Source organism: Balaenoptera borealis (genome assembly GCF_965194805.1).
Source record: "Balaenoptera borealis genome assembly, chromosome: 1".
NCBI lineage: Eukaryota > Metazoa > Chordata > Mammalia > Artiodactyla > Balaenopteridae > Balaenoptera > Balaenoptera borealis.
In genome coordinates, this window is record NC_138860.1 from 184,307,002 (window position 1) to 184,324,170 (window position 17,169).

Sequence of the window (17,169 nt, forward strand, 5' to 3'; positions counted from 1 at the left end):
CAGTGGTTAAGACTCTGTGCTCCCAATGCAGGGGGCCGGGGTTCAATCCCTGATCAGGGAACTAGATCCCACATGCTGCAACTAAAGATCCCGCATACCGCAACGAAGATTCCACGTGCTGCAACTAAGACCTGGCTCAGCCAAATAAAAATATAAATAAATAAATATTTTAAAAAATAATATCTGCTTGGTGGGGACATTTAAAAATGAGATAAGCCAAAGAACAAATCAGAATATTTGAGATTTAGGCAAAACTACACTGAGAGGCAAAACCAAAACCTGAAATGTGTTCATCTGAAAAAAATGATTTTTCAAAACTCTCTGTGCCATCCAGAGATCCATGTTACCCTTCAAGATTAGCTAACCATGGGTAAGAAGAGGGTGTCCTTAGCTGAGGTTGGTAACTTACCGCTATGATGAGGTTGGCGGGGTGCTCAGACCTCAGACCATGTGGAGACCCCAGCCAGTGACTCTGGAGCCAGAAGATTCTGCATTCCTTCTTCAGAGGCTGAGGCTTTTATACACCTTTCTAATCCCATCATCCCTCTGGCCAACTACTAACTCAATCAGAAAAGGATCCTTGATTATATTCCATACTGCCCATTGGATTGATCCTGATTGGATCTTCACTCTTCTCCAGATTACTTGATTGAATCAGATATCCGTTCAGGAAACAGAAAGAATGATGGAGGGGGAATCAAGGACCCATTCATGGATTCACTCCACAAACATTGACTGAATTCTACCAATACAGACAGTTATATTCCTGGGGGTCAAACAGGAAAGGGATTATTGCTTCCTGACATCGGACAAGAAAAAAACATAACTTGAAAACATCATTATTGGGGGATCTTTGGCCATATCAAAGTTATCAAAATGTCCCTGAATTAAAACAGCTTCATTAAGACAGTGGTATTGTTCCCAAAGAAAACAAAATAAACGTGTTTCTGTATCAACTTGTCACTTGGATGTTATGTAGCAAGGATAGGAGATGATGAGCCTATTCAGGGAGCAAGGGAAGAGTTTTGTGGATGTGGTTGGTTTTCTAGCCTTAAGCCAAGCCTTCTGTGAAGGTGGGCATGTCAAGATCACAGTGAGAAGTAAAGGTGGGGGCTTCACCTCTTGGAGCTGGGCATTCTTGAAGGGACCACTGAATGATTGCAACAATTGAAAATAAAGAGTTCTTATTCTCTTAAGGAGGATGGAGATTTAAAGACATTTCTCTGGGTGATATTTAGAAAGTAAAAGAGAGTGGCTCAGAGGAAAGTGTCACCTTTGAGGGTGTTTCCTCCTAGAAAGTTGGGATCAACACAGCAAACACCATGAAAAGACTAAATCTAAGAATGGGAGAAGAGGGAGAGATGTGAGTCCTGGGATCAGACATTTCCAAGACTGAGAGCCACTGAGGGTGGGCACGGTGGGCTCTTTGGGAACTTGGAGCCAGGGAAGAAATAAACGTGGGTCAGTAGCAAATAACACGGTCATCCAGGGGCAGGTGCTACCAGGAGCGGTTTTCTTTAAGTGTTTTTCTCACTGAGGACACTTTCCAGATGGCAAATAGCCCCAGACATTTTCCTGGGTATTGGAAGCTGAACCATAATCCTATTGGCCCCTTTGCAAATGTATTTAGATAATTACTGTTTTCTCAAACTTAGCTAAGTTCAAGACAGATTCTGAACAAGGAGACACCATTAGGTACAGAAATAAAGTTTTTTTCTCTTCATAAAGAGAGAAATTTTTTTCTCTTCTATTTGGTGTTTAAGGTTCTACCGCATTCAGGGATGACTCCCACCTGGGTTGCATCACACAGAGATTCTTTTGAAGTTTAAGTTCACAAATAAAGGGAGACCCTTTCTCCATCTCTAAGAATTTTCCATGTCTCTCTCCCACCCCATTTATTTGATGCCCAAACAATTCTTATATAGCACTGGCCACCAGGTCAAAGACTCTTTAAGGGTGTTTTCCCTCTGGGTCACGTTCCGGAAGATACCTTTCGCCACATTTCTGCCATGGGTATAAATGGCCTTTGCATAAAATAGGGTTAAATTGGATTCTACTCAATAGACATTTTAACTCCCAGGCCAACCGTCCCTTTTAGTAAAGACCTGCGGTAGAGTGAGATTAGTACCAATGATAATCATAACCATCTCTGTTTATTGAACAAAAACTGGGTAAGAATGGTGCGGACACTTTTTATTCACTACCTCAGATCACCTTCAGAGAAAATCTAAACGTCGCTGCTATTTTCCCCATTTTTAGGCTGGTGAATCAAGGTCTCTTCCAGGTAGAGGAATCTTCCCATTTCTGTGCAGTGAATAATTAGGTGACAGGATCAGAAGGACCCCTCAAATGGTCAGACAACCTAAATGTTGCAAAGGACTGACAGAGAACCTTCACATGATGTTAGTGGAAATGCGGAAATTGCAGAGTTTAAGCCGGGGATGTTTCTATGGGATGGCAGTTTCTATGAGGTCCAAAAAGACCATTGTTTTAAAGTGAGAAGTTGAAACTAATTCTCTGAAAAAAACTCGAGGGCTGATATGGAAAATAGCAAAAGTGGCTAGACTCCAAGTTGGTCATTGTCAGATTTGTGGGCATTTGTGGGATAATCAGAAGGAGATGTCCTGCCTGAGCAGTAATCTGTTGAGGGAGATGTGTCAGAAGAAAATCAGAGACAGACACAGGTTTACATGGTGAAGGCAAATTTTATTCAGGACTATGACAATAGAGGAAAAGATACCCCAGCTTGTGACTTGGCTTCATTCAAACTTCAACAGATAGAAATAGGGATTCACATCCAAAAAGCAGGGGGGTTACTGGCTGGTAAATTAATAAAGTTTGGGAGGGATGCTGGCTGAACCAATGTAACAGATTTCTTGCTAAAGGCAACCCAGCATGATCTGATTCCAATAGTGGGCAGTGAAGAATTTTGATCAGATTTTTGGGGTCATCAGATATAAATGGTGGGGATTCTTGCTGAACTGACTTATGGTTCTTATTGAAACTAGATTTTACAAGGAAGTACACAGACAATCCCAGGAGAGGATTCAGGAGCCTGAATAAATTTTGGTCAAACAAAGAACGTTTTCAGTTGAGGGGATTGTGTTGGGACACTGGGTGGACGGTGCAAACGCTGATTTAGTGAAGTGTGTGGCCAACTTGGGAACAGGTGAAAGTCACTGATGCTGGGCAGGGAGGGCACAGGCAGGTCACGTGGGAGTTAGAATGAAGAGGGGATCCTTTGAAAGATTTCCATGCTCTGATTAACGGTCTCACACCCACTGTGATGGGTGCCTGGAGATGACGTTGTCAGTGGACAAAGGAGCAAGGGAGAGAACACAACCCGCATCCTGGCCTGGACAGAGCAGTCGTGTTGGAGACCCACAGAGGTGGAAAGACACAGGAGTCCCCATAGCCTTGGCAGTTTACAGGAGGCTTGAGGGTGGGTGTGGGGAAAACAGAGGAGGATGGCCGCTGGAATACTGATTGGTCCACTGGGGTCTTGTTCTCTGTACGGTGATGGGTTGCTATGAACTGAATGTTTGTTCCCCATCCCCTACTCCTCCTGCCACACCCAAACACACGCACATCCCACAGATTCATATCTTGAAGCTTTATTCCCCAATGTGATGGGATTTGGAGGTGGTCCCTTAGAAGGTAACTAGGTTTGGAGGACGTCATGGAGATCCATCTCCATGATAGGTTTAGTGCCCTTAGAAGGGAATGAAGAGACCTGAGCTCCCCAATGCCCCACCATGTGAGGAAACTAGGAAGCTAGCTTCCTCCACAACCCAACCATGCTGCCTCCATAATCTAAGGTTTCCAGGCTCCAGAATTGTAAGAAATAAATTTTCTTTGTTTATGCTACCCAGTCTATGGTATTCTGTTTTTTTTTGTTTGTTTTTTTTTTTTTTAAACATCTTTATTGAAGTCTAATTGCCTTACAATAGTGTGTTAGCTTCTGCTTTATAACAAAGTGAATCAGTTATACATATTGGTATTCTGTTATAATAGCCTAAATCAACTAAAACACAGGTGCATGGGATAGAAACAGTGTACAGGAGGTTAATGTCTTTGTAGGCTCATGATTTTTTTTTTGAACAAGTCACACAAAACACAATAAGAAGGCGGTGCTGAACGTAGTAGGTTAAAGTAAAATACAGGTCACATGATTGACTTTATAATGTAATCTGTTCTTGTATAAAATTTCCTATGATTATAACAATCACCCTTTCATTCATTATTTCAGGTCATGTCTTACAAATGATTATTACATTCCTGGGATTCCACTAGGCCTAGATGGAGTTTAGGAAGTAAAGGTTACATGGGCTCCATCCTTGTGGAATTGAAACCCAACTCACAGGGTTAACAGAAACTGGTAACTTGAGTTTGTCTCACAGAACAGCAGAGAAGGGAACAGCTTGTTTAAAACCCTCCTCTTGTAACCTGTCTTCACCTGTCAAGCTCTCCTTCATTGTTCCTGCGAATTGCATGCCCTGTAAGCTTCCCATACCTTAGACAATATATTACAAGATTCCTTTAACCACCCTCTAAAGATAACACCTCTGACATATGGTTCACTACATTAATAATTTTTTAAGTTGTTTTTTTCAGGTCATGGATCTAGTCTTGCCCAGTTCAAACCAGTCAAGACCAGCGACCATTCAACTGGACCTGCATGAGTGTACAGTGTATGACATTTTTACATGAGAGGGCCAAAAACTCCATCCTCAGATCATGCTACAACCACCATCTTCTGAACATGTATTCCATGAAAAAGCATGTAACTCAGACAAGCGTGCCCAGAGCATCTATTACCTCACCATTTCCCTGCCTTGAATCAACTTTCCCTGCACCTCTACCTCCCTATACTGTTCACCCATAAATATCCCTGCTCCTTTGCCTATGAAGAGGAAGATCTCAGACTTGTTCTCCTGTCTCCTTTCTTGGCTCCCTTGTAAATAAGGCCTCTCCCAACTGCAAACCTCAGAATCTTGGCCTTTGGCTTGCTGACCATGGGGCAAATGAAACTGGGTAAGTAACAGAATGATGTAATTCATATTTGTGATCATCTTAGATCAACATGCTGAGATGTCCAGAAGGTGATCATTAGGATGAAAGCACCAGTGATCATAAAGTTCTAGGAATTTTCTTTATATTTCCACTGAACTTTTATGTATTTTATTGAACTTTTTCTATTATCAGATTCTTTTCCATGACCAGTGATGAAAATAAAGGCATCATCATTTTAGAAAATCAAGAGCAATCATACAGTGAATTGGAGAAATAAAGAGACAGAGTTTAAGAAGACTTCATTGAAGAAAGAAAAAAGACGAGCTGACTTTTTTTAGATTCCATATGTAAGTGAGAACATACAGTATTTCTCCTTTTTTTATTTTTGGCTGCGTTGGGTCTTCGTTGCTGCGCACGGGCTTTCTCTAGTTGCCGCGAGCAGGAGCTACTCTTCGTTGTGGCACGCGGGCTTCTCATTGCAGTGGCTTCTCTTGTTGCAGAGCACGGGCTCTAGAGCACAGGCTCAGTAGTTGTGGCGCACGGGCTTAGTTGCTCCGCAGCATGTGGGTCTTCCCCAGCCAGGGCTCGAACCCATGTCCCCTGCATTGGCAGGCGGATTTACCACTGAGCCACCAGGGAAGTCCCATACAGTATTTATCTTTCTCTGACATATTTCATTTATCATAATGCCCTCAAAGTCCATCCTTTTTCTGGAATATGGTAGGATTTCCTTCTTTTTATGGTATAATATATATACATATATATTTATATATGTATGTATATATACATACATATATATGTATATATACATATTTCTATATAGATATATCACATTTTCTCCATCATCCATTGAGGGACACGTAGGTTTTTTCCATATCTTGCCTATTGTAAATAATGCTGCAGTGAACTTTGGGCTGCCGATATCTTTTTGAGGACAGGATTTCATTTCCTTCAATATTTACCCAGAATTGGAATTGCTGGATCTTACTGTAGTTCTATTTTCACTTTCTTGAGGAACCTCCATATTGTTTTCCACAGTGGCTGCACCAACTTACATTCCCAACAGCAGTGCACAAGGGTTCCCTTTTCTCCACACCTTCCTCAACACTTGTTATCTCTTGTACTTCTGATGACAGCCATTCTAAAGGGTGTGAAGTGATGTCTCCTTGTGTTTTTTATTTGCATTTCTCTGATTAGCGATGCTGATCTTTTCAGTACCTGTTGGCCATCTGCATGACTGTTTTGCCAGAAAGATATTTAGTATGAATTGTGAGGTCAGAAACATGCAGTACCCTGCAAATAGGCAGAGTGTAAAGAAATACAGTATGTAGGTAAACCTGAAGTATGTTTTCTGTAGGGTAAGGCAAACCAGGCAGAGAACTTGGGGTCTGGGGTGGAGGGTAGCTTCTCCTGAAGGGTGGGGCCCAAGAGATTTGGTGCCATCCCCTGGCTCTGATGTTGAGCTGCACACCCAGCCCGGCAGTGGCTGAACTGGTCATCTGTTCTGCCATTTCGTTATTGTGCTTTACTCTTGGAAAACCCACTGTCACCTAGAGCACCACCAAAATAAATAAATAAATAATAAAAGTCAACAAAAGTCACAGGGATCTTGGGAAGTAAATGATGTCCCCTGAATGTCTGAATAGAAGCACAAGTCCTTGTCCCTATAACTGGAATATCCTCCCCAGCACCCCTGGTTCTCACTGTGCACAGTCACAGAGGCCACCTCCAAACTCTCCCCACTCATGTTCTCAGGATACAATTCTTCACCTTCGAAAAGTAGAAACTTGGGGAGGGCTGGGACGCTGCAAGATTGTCCCCAGGGCTGAGTCACCCCAAACTCCCATCTCCCACTCCTGTTAGTGTCACTGACCCCCTGTGTAGCTCTGATGCCACCTCTCTCTCCAGGAGCACCTCACACCTGGCCTCTGCCCACAGAAGATAGGAACCTGCAGGAAGGAGAAGACTCAGGGTCCACGACCCAGGTTGTTTTGCTTCTCCTCCTGCACAGACATGGCCAAAGGTCTGATGGGAGTTTCTGGAGTCCAGCTTTACGCCCATCCTGAGGCCACCTGCATTCTTGTCCCAGCTCCATTTCCATAACCTAGGAAGCAGGGCCATCCCAGAGGGGACTCAATTAGACTTTCCTCTATAAGTTTAACACTCTTGGTCTTCTCCTAAGCTTTTCCTCTTCCAAGACTTTTTTCAAATCCAGGGTCCTGTCCTTCCACAGGGCTTCCTCCAGGCCTCACCCCTGGCCCAGCTGTCCAGAGGATCTTGCATCTTCAGCTACCAGGGAGCACTGTGGGCCCAGAATCGGCTTCTGTGCAGGATCCCCAGAGGAAGGTGAGAGAACTTGCATTGCCTTGAACTTTGGGGAAGCCAGGGATTGGAGGCTGGGGAGGTGGAGCGAGACCACCCAGGCAGGGGATTGCTAGGGGACCACCTAAAGTTTGTGAGTAGGGTTGTGACATGACCTGATGCATATTTCCCAGTCTCCCTGTTTGCTGTTGGACAATATTGAGAGGTTAACAAGGAAGCAGGATACCAGCAGGAGACACTTTGCTGCTCTTGGCAGGGGATCCTGGCTTGCACTTGAGCGGCCCAGAGGACAGCTTTGGGGATGTCCTGGAGGCAGAATCAGCAACATTTTGATCTTAAAGTGAATGTGAGGTAACAGGGTAAGGCAGGTTTCCAGGAACCCCCTAGAGCTTGATTGTGATTTCCTGAGATTGGGAGGAATGGAAAAGGAGCAGGTATGAAAAAAGAAAGTAAGGAGTCTAGTGGGCCATGTATGTTTTGAGATGATTACATCATTGAGTGAAAAGAAATATCAAGTACAGAACAGCACATGCAATAGAATTCTATTTATATAAAATCATATATATATTCATTCAAGAGCTATTGGATAATGCCTCCCGTGGAACATATATTTTACACCTGGTGTTGCAGGATTTGTGGGGTGTAAGGGTGACTCCAGCCCCAACAATTTCAAAGCCAGGCCCACTGACCAAGGTGGGTCTCAGGTCCAGAAGTGCAAAGGCACTTTCTCTTCTGATGTCATCAGGGTCACGGTGGGTCAGGTCAGAGTGCCATGCTCAACAGTTTTCTCATATCAGAGGCTACCGGTGGCACCCCAAAAGCCAAATATGTCCCACACACATCTTTTGGGACAAAGTTCTAACAAATAAAATTTGTGGCCAGAGGTTAAAAATCAAGTTTTATATCACAATTTACTCTCCAATGTCCCTCGGGGGAAAAAAAAATAGTAAAAGAAAAATGTAGCAACACTGAATTCACCTTCCTAAAAGGCATCACTCGGCATGAACTCAGAAGCAGCTTCCCTGATGTGGGGTCCCGTGTCCTCCTGGTCTCCCTGGTCCCCTCCTGCAATCCTTCACTCACCCCCCACCTGACCCTGGGGCATGTGGGGTTCCTATCTCATGTAGGAAGATGCCAGGCAATTTTACCTGAAGCTGGGGATTTGTACGAGGAAAGGAAGAAAACTGTTCTCCCACAACTGTAGTGGGCAATGGGTGGGAAGACCCCCAGATGGGAGTTGGGGACTTGGGTTTCAGAAACCACATGCAGCCAAGCTTCTCCTTTTCCAGTGGCTGTGGGAGTCCAAGTCCAAGAAAAACAAAACCCAGCATGAAAGCCGGATTCAGGAGTGACCCGGGGTACCTACAGTGTCACAGGCACCTCAGAAACAATTTCTTTCTCAAACAAAGCATCTGAGGTCCAGGGCGCGAAGTGAGCTACCAGCAAGGTAATGTCTGGCCAGAACTGGGACCTCGGGGTGAGCCCCAAAATGTTGGTAGGTCAACAGGGCTTAGCCTTCCAACTGAGGCATGAATTCTCTGAGCGTCTGTATACCTACGATCACCAACAGACCCCAGAAGTTTTCCAAGAAAAAACAGAAAATCAAGGGACGGGGAAATATGATTTTTTTAACATCTTTATTGGAGTATAAGTGCTTTAAAATGGTGTGTCAGTTTCTGCTTTATAACAAAGTGAATCAGCTATACATATACATACATTCCCATATCTCCTCCTTCTTGCGTCTCCCTCCCACCCTCCATATCCCACCCCCCTAGGTGGTCACAAAGCACCGAGCTGATCTCCCTGTGCTATGTGGCTGCTTCCCACTAGCTATCTATTTTACATTTGGTAGTGTATATATGTCCATGCCACTCTCTCACTTTGTCCCAGCTTACCCTTCCCCCTCCCGTGTCCTCAAGTCCATTCTCTATGTCTGTGTCTTTATTTCTGTCCTGACACTAGGTTCTTCAGAACCTTTTTTTTTTTTTTTTTTTAGGTTCCATATATATGTCTTAGCGTACGGTATTTGTTTTTCTCTTTCTAACTCACTTCACTCTGTATGACAGCCTCTAGGTCCATCCACCTCACTACAATTAACTCAGTTTCGTTTCTTTTCATGGCTGAGTAATATTCCATTGTATATATGTGCCACATCTTCTTTATCCATTCATCTGTCGATGGACACTTAGGTTGCTTCCATGTCCTGGCTATTGTAAATAGAGCTGCAATGAACATTGTGGTACATGACTCTTTTTGAATTATGGTTTTCTCAGGGTATATGCACAGTAGTGGGATTACTGGGTCATATGGTAGTTCTTTTTTTTTTTTTAATTTATTTATTTATTATTTTTTTGGCTGTGTTGGGTCTTCGTTTCTGTGAGGGCTTTCTCTAGTTGCGGCAAGCGGGGGCCACTCTTCATCGCGGTGCGCGGGCCTCTCACTATCATGGCCTCTCTTGTTGCAGAGCACAGGCTGCAGACACGCAGGCTCAGTAATTTTGGCTCACGGGCCTAGTTGCTCCGCGTCATGTGGGATCCCCCCAGACCAGGGCTTGAACCCGTGTCCCCTGCATTAGCAGGCAGATTCTCAACCACTGCACCACCAGGGAAGCCCCATATGGTAGTTCTATTTTTAGTTTTTTGAGGAACCTCCATACTGTTCTCCATAGTGGTTGTATCTATTTTTTTTAACATCTTTATTGGAGTATAACTGCTTTACAATGGTGTATTAGTTTCTGCTTTATAACAAAGTGAATCAGTTATACATATACATATGTTCCCATACCTCCTCCCTCTTGTGTCTCCCTCCCACCCTCCCTATCCCACCCCTCTAGGTGGTCACAGAACACCCAGCTGATCTCCCTGTGCTATGCGGCTGCTTCCCACTAGCTATCTATTTTACATTTGGTAGTGTATATATGTCCATGCCACTCTCTCACTTTGTCCCAACTTACCCTTCCCCCTCCCTGTATCCTCAAGTCCATTCTCTAGTAGGTCTGCATCTTTATTCCCATCTTGCCCCTAGGTTCTTCATGACCTTTTTTTGTTTGTTTTTATTGATTCCATATATATGTGTTAGCATACGTATTTGTTTTTCTCTTTCTGACTTACTTCACTCTGTATGACAGACTCTAGGTCCATCCAGCTCACTACAAATAACTCAATTTCATTTTTTTATGGCTGAGTAATATTCCATTGTATATATGTGCCACATCTTCTTTATCCATTCATCTGTCGATGGACACTTAGGTTGCTTCCATGTCCTGGCTATTGTAAATAGAGCTGCAGTGAACATTGTGGTACATGACTCTTTTTGAATTATGGTTTTCTCAGGGTATATGCCCAGTAGTGGGATTGCTGGGTCATATGGTAGTTCTATTTTTAGATTTTTAAGGAACCTCCATACTGTTCTCCATAGTGGCTGTATCAATTTACATTCCCACCAACAGTGCAAGAGGGTTCCCTTTTCTCCACACCCTCTCCAGCATTTATTATTTGTAGATTTTTTGATGATGGCCATTCTGACCAGTGTGAGGTGATACCTCATTGTAGTTTTGATTTGCATTTCTCTAATGACTAGCGATGTTGAGCATCCTTTCATGTGTTTGTTGGCAATCTGTATATCTTCTTTGGAGAAATATCTATTCAGGTCTTCTGCCCAGTTTTGGATTGGGTTGTTTGTTTTTTTGATATTGGGACTCAGTGTTTTTATCTGAGTTAGAGATTATATGGTACCCATTCAATAGAGAGACAGATAGATTCAGAGAGGAGCAGTAACTTCTTCCAAGGCACACAGCCTGTAAGTGGTAGAACTGGAAGCTCTGTCAGTGCTCTCAAATACTGCCCTATGCTGTGCCAGCACCCACTTTAAGCCTTGTAATAAAATACTGGAGTCTTAGGCTCCTCTCTTACAGGAGGAAGCGTGAAAGAACATGAGGTTCAGATGTTTACCATGTTGTTTTCTCTGCAGAATGTTATTCCAGAAACCACACAGATAAAATAAAAGTGGAGTAGCACCACCTACGACAGTGGTTCCCAATGTGGGATCCCCAGACCGGCAGCATCAGCGTCACCTGAGAACGTGTTCTAAAAGTGACTTCTTGGGTCCACCCCAGTCCTACTGATCCAGAAAGTCAGAGGGTGGGACCAACATTGGTGCTTTAATACAGCACCTCCCCGAGCACCCACCACATCTGCCGGGGATGGTGAGCTGCCTCTCTTTGAGCATCCACGTGAGGCAGGGATGTAGGAAAAACATCCTCTCTGGCTGGATTCCTCCCTCCTTTCCACTCATTTTCAGAAGGTAGGGAAACCCCCCCACCAATCAGGCTACTGCTATTGGTTGTGCAGCCCAATTGTTAATCTGGTAGCAATGTTTTCGTCTGACTTTTGAGCGCTTAGTAATCCGGCTCAACTACTTCCAGTCACTACAGTGTTAACAGCCACTTTTTAGACTCTGTGTGTGTGTGTGTGTGTGTGTGTGTGTGTGTGTGTGTGTGTGTAAGGTCATGGAACGCTGACCACATATGGGCAGCCATGGGCTCTGGGATCCACTCAGTCCCACCTCCACCCCTAACCATTGTCCCTCCATCGTCTCAGCTGCCTGGAAAGGATTAGATGGATGGAGGGATAAGTGATGGAACATGTACGGAGCCCAGAGAGCTCCTGCCTGGTATCCAGGCTGCAGGTGATTCATGCTCCCCCAAAGTGTCCACATCCTCATCCCTGGAACCTGTGAATACGATCATTTATATTCAAAAGGAACTTTGCAGTTGTGATGAAGGATTTTGAGATGGGGGATGACACTGGGTTATCCAGTGAGCCTCACATAATCAGAAGGATCCTTAGAGAGGGAGACAGAGAGGAAAGAAGATGCTACACTGCTGGGTCTGGAAATGGAGGAAGGGGACACGAGCCAAGGAATGTAGGTGTCTCCTGGTAGCGGGAAAAGGCAAGGAAAGAATTGACCCCTACACCCTCCAGAGGGAACACAGCCCCGAGAATCTGCTGTGAACTTCTCACCTCTAAAGCTGTAAGGGAAGAAACTTGTGTTACTTTAGGACAGTGAGTTTGTGGTATTTGTTACAGCAGCCATAAGAACTAGTACACCACCTTTCTGGACCTTTAACAAACCTGCCAAGCTCCTTGCCAGCTCGAAGCCTCACATGTGCCATCCCTGCAGCCTGAACAACCCTGTCCTCCCTCCCCACCTGTCCCTGCATCCTAGTCTCAGCCTCAATGTCCCTTCCTCAGGGAAGCCCTCGCTCACTAGGTCACGTCTCCATGCCCCCATTACTGCTCTCATGCACCCCTTTAGTTCAGCACAACCCCAGTGATCTCCCTTATGACCTACTGGTCCCCAAGGTCCTCACTTCTGTAAGCCTGTCCCGCAACATCACCCTCTCTTGAACGCAGGAAAGGGATGCATTCAACCTCCCTTTCCTGCTGGACAGAAGGCTGTGAGGCCAGAGGCTGCCTTGACCACGGCTCAGTGGATGTTTGTGGGATGAGTGGATGGTGCAGGAGGTGTGAGGAGGCCAGCTGGCTCCATGTCAGCTGTCACTTATGTCTTCTACCACATCCTTCCTCTGTTCCCCATTCCTCATGTCACTCATTCATTCAACAAACATTCCTGGGGGATATGGACCGAGTTGTGAGAACTTGGAGTCACGTTACCTCTCTGGGCCTCAGTTTCCCCTTGTGTGAAATATGGGAACTTATGGGTTCTTCCAGTTACTCTTGACATTCAAGTCTGTCTTCTGCACATACGTGACACTCCTTGTGTCAAAGGGCTTTATTTGTGGGCTGGAAAAGAAAGGAACCTGTGGGTTTGGAGGAGGGGTGGAAAGTGGAAAACACAGACCATGATTCCAAGGACCACTCAGATGGGCCTGATTTAAAACTCTGGAAGTATCTGCAGCCACCTGCTGTCTGGCAGGTCCGATGGTGCGGTGGGTCTCCATGTGATCCCACCTGGGCTGTGATGGGGTGGCAGTTCTCAGGAGTGTGGGACAGGCCGCAGGCGAGTGGGAGGCCCCGGAATCGCATTCTCCCGCTGAAACATAGCACCAGAAGGTGGTCTGGGGCAGGAAGAAGTGTAAATGTTCTCCCTCCAGGTGGCCTCGGGTGATGGGAGCCATCTCTGCTTCAACTGCTCATAGAGTCCGTAGTTTGTAGGGGGAGCTGCAAGGCAAACCAGAGTCTGGGTGAACAGGGCTTAGAGGAGGAGGCCAGTGTTGATGGGACAGGAGAATGGTTGGTTGGACCCTGCAGGTTCTCCCAGGCTGTCATACCAGGGAGCTAGGCTGGCCGTGCACCAGAGGGGAGAAGGAGGCTTGCAGGGGAGTGGTGGTCCTGCCAACCCCCGAGAGCCTCAGGGTGTGGCCTGCTCCCTGTGGACCTAGGAGGCACCAGGCACTGTGAGAAGCCTTGGAAAATTCAGCCCCGTGACCTGATTGAGGGTGGCCCCATCAGCTCCTGGATAATAACTGCCCCACCCCAGTAGGGAAGGGAGCAGCGCGAGCTTGCGAGAGTGACCTTGCGAGAAACCCTTGCAAAGTAATGCATTGTGACAAGCTGCTCGCTCTCCACAAAAAGATAAGTGCAAAGGCTAGGGGCAGCTTGAAATGTAAATCAAACCAAGGCACTCTCCTGGTAAATCTGTGCAAAGTCTTGTTACTGAGGGAAGGACAAAATCCACAATCCTTATTGTGGCCTATGAGCCCCTACCTGGACTTCCTCTACCCCTGCTTTGCAGCTTTGTCACTCGCTATTGTCTCCCCTGGGATGTTCTTCCCTCCAATTCCTGCATGGCTCCCTCCTTCTCAACTCAGCTATTTCCTCCAGAAAGATCATCCTTTGTCATCCCATCTAAATGAGAATCAATATACCTGCCTCACTTTCTCTCCGCTACCCGTTTTCTTTTCTTCATACCACATATCCCGGTGCAGTGTACTGGATCTTAGGTTATCTTATTCATTAATGATGTCTTCTGTGTGTCTTCATGGGGGTGTCAATTCCCTGAGGGCAGGAATTCCTCCCTGTCTGTCACTGCTGTGTCCCCAGGTGTTACCATAGGGCATGGCACCTGGGGATTACTCGGTCAGTATTTATGAAATGGATGATGGAACTGAGTGTGCAGTGACGCTGCCCCCCACCACCTGTGCTCCAGGTAAACATGCTGCTGCAGGTGACAGTTTCATCACACAGCAACATCATCCAGCAACACAGGGAGAGGGCAGGTGGCCTGGAGGGTAAACAGGACTCTTTCCCTATCTTCTCATTCTAATGCTCTTCTGGAGTCTGAGTCACCTGTGAGGTTCTTCCACATAAGGTGGGCACACGTCAGCCCTATGCAGTTATGAACCCTTTAGAGCCCAATAAAGGGGGTGATCTCGAATTATAAAATTACCGAGAAGGGGGAAGTCAGCTTTCTCTGGGAGCCACAGCAACTTATGTCTATCCCACGTGCGGAGCTGGGGCAAGCCTGGGTTGTAGTTATGCCGGTTGTAATGGTCGTCGTACGTGCTGATCAGATGGCGGCACGAGGGCTCCTGGTGATGGGTGATCAGGTGTTTGTACGGGAGCCCCTGGAAGGACAGACGCAGGGCACATGTTACCGATCGGAGGAAGGCATCCACCTGGCTGTGGCTGGAGACAGAATCTGCCCGCCACGGAGATCTGTGGTGCTGATGGAGAGGGGGCCCCCACGGGAGTGTGGCTGCCTGAGCCCCGGGAGCCACCAACAGGAAACACACTTGTCTGCCCACCATGACGCAGTCCACCTTCAAACACACATCCCACCTCAGCTGCAGTCAGTTCTCTGTGTGAGGAGCTCCCAGCCTACGCCAAGACAACTCATCCCGAGACCGAGCTGGGGGGATGCGTTAAAACGAAAGTCAGGATACCCAGCTGAATAGGGAGAGTCTGACCCATCTCACTGCATGCACTTGTGATCTGAAATTACCCCCTTTGATTTGTCTCAAGTCTCATCCTTCCAAGTGCCTATTTCCATGGCAAGCGAGAGATGTTAAATGCTGAGCCTGACGTCTGCACCTTCTATTTCAATCAGTTACTATGGGAAGAGTCAGAGAATGCTCCATAAATTGCATTCTCCTGCAAAGGATTTATGTCTCCCTCAGCTGGCAACTCAGGGAGTGATTTCTTTGGTGCGGAGTTATTTACAGGGAGAAGAAAGCCGTGTTCTCCCGACTCTGGGACGTTTGCCTGAACCAGTGCTTTTCCTAAGAAAATCCTCTTGGCCCTAAAAGGGAATCCTAGAGGACTGGGCTGAATTACAGGGAGGATAATGTGGATTTCCATGCTCGTCCTCTTGTCTGGAGTAGTGGGGAGGTCTGTGTCTACTATGGCCTAAAAACACTGGCTGCACCAAATATTTCAAGTGGTGGTTCCATATATCAGTCAGATCACAATGCCAGAAGGAGACGAAGGGGGATGGGCACAGACATTAAGCAGGGGTTCCCAAGATCCGCATCGCCAGGTGTCTGGAGTATATTTCCAAGGTCAGGGAAAGCAAGTTGGAGGGGTTCTCATCAACCAAAGGAAGTTCTGAGGAGGCAACACAGCAGGGAAAGGAGAGAGGCCAAGAGGGATTTTCTTGCTGTTTCTCTTGGTTTGGGGCACAGTTCTGCTATCTTGACCATGTACACAAGATTTTTGTTTTGATCAGGTACGGTAAGCTGACAGACATAGAGACAACTGCCTTTGAAAGAAGAGTTTATCACTTACAATTCCCAAGAGGAGGGGGCATGTCACATCACACAGGACCACATGGGAAGCACAAGGGTCAGTCAGGAGGCAGAAGGACTGAAGATGATAGAACATGGCCCAGAGCCTTCGTTGTGCTTTCCAACAAAGGAATGGGCAAAGCAGGGAAGGCATGTTTGAGAAGTGTAGGATTGCACAGTTTGGATAAATTCAGGGTATCTCTGGTTGTCCCTGCCTGGCCCTGGAGTGGGGAATATTGGCCTCGCATGTGAGCATTAGATAAAGGAGGTGATTGGAGGGATGGGCTCTGGATTGGTTGGTTTGCGTCTGAAAGGCATGATGGCAGGCAAGTTGTTTACTGTCCCTAGGAATTAGCTAGCCCTGGGAGGGGCCGCCTCTCCAGGATTAGCAAGGCCCCTAAAAGACCAAAGTAAAATACAGAAAATAAAAAACATGATTAAAACACCTGCCTAGGGGATAAAAACTCCATTGATCCATGGTCAATCTGAAGAGCAGGTGCAGCATTTGACAAAGGGAGAAGAGTAAAGTGGGGAGGGAGATGGAACTGGAGGCTGTCGCAGTAGGGGAGCACAGGGTGAAGCACACAGAGGAGCTGACAGCACTGAAGCAGCCACGTGGAAGTGATGCTGTGTCCAGTGTCCTCAGCACACAAACAGGCTATTTGAACAGAATCCCTAGGAACGAATATCCAATTGCTCGGTTCTATTTTGTGTGTGTGTTGGAGGAGGTATCTTAATTTTATCCAGACTCTATGTATGTGTGGTTATCCCTTCATCAGGGTTTGTGATGGGACAACAAACGTCTTTAAGAAAGGGCACCAAAGGTATACTGAGAGCTAGGCTAAATGGCTCATGTACATTGATGGTTAGGGGATGGTTAGGATTGTGGGTTCTAATTTTGACTTCCTTGTATTAAAATATGTTTGTGTCTTCAGTGCACACTGATGCTAATGGTTGGCAGCACCAAAGCATCAGCATGGTCCGAGGGCCAATCAGTGTGACCCAGATATGACAGCACAAACCAGAGATGCCAACAGGGTCCAGGGATGCTAGCACAGAACTGAAAATCTGGCACTGTTTATACTGAC

The 17,169-nt window shown here is 46.0% G+C and overlaps 2 protein-coding genes across 3 annotated transcripts in view; both read right to left on the reverse strand.

Moving 5' to 3' along the window:
• Positions 1–3,467, reverse strand: part of LOC309610570 (uncharacterized protein) — a 38,412-nt gene extending 34,945 nt beyond the window's left edge. Inside the window, exons 1-2 of the mRNA XM_082353632.1 lie at positions 1,333–3,467; positions 410–1,291 (exon numbers count right to left, since the gene is read on the reverse strand). The gene's annotated coding sequence lies outside the window, so the exon portion shown is untranslated. The remainder of the gene's footprint in view (positions 1–409; positions 1,292–1,332) is intronic.
• Positions 3,468–10,403: 6,936 nt separating this feature from the next.
• CFAP107 (cilia and flagella associated protein 107) overlaps positions 10,404–17,169 on the reverse strand; it is a 100,372-nt gene continuing 93,606 nt past the window's right edge. For both annotated transcript variants that reach the window (XM_082382494.1, XM_082382495.1), the window contains 2 exons: positions 14,746–14,923; positions 10,404–13,517 (listed from right to left, as the gene is read on the reverse strand). In XM_082382494.1, coding sequence (XP_082238620.1) covers positions 13,333–13,517; positions 14,746–14,923 — 363 coding nt within the window. In that variant the 3' untranslated portion in view covers positions 10,404–13,332. The remainder of the gene's footprint in view (positions 13,518–14,745; positions 14,924–17,169) is intronic.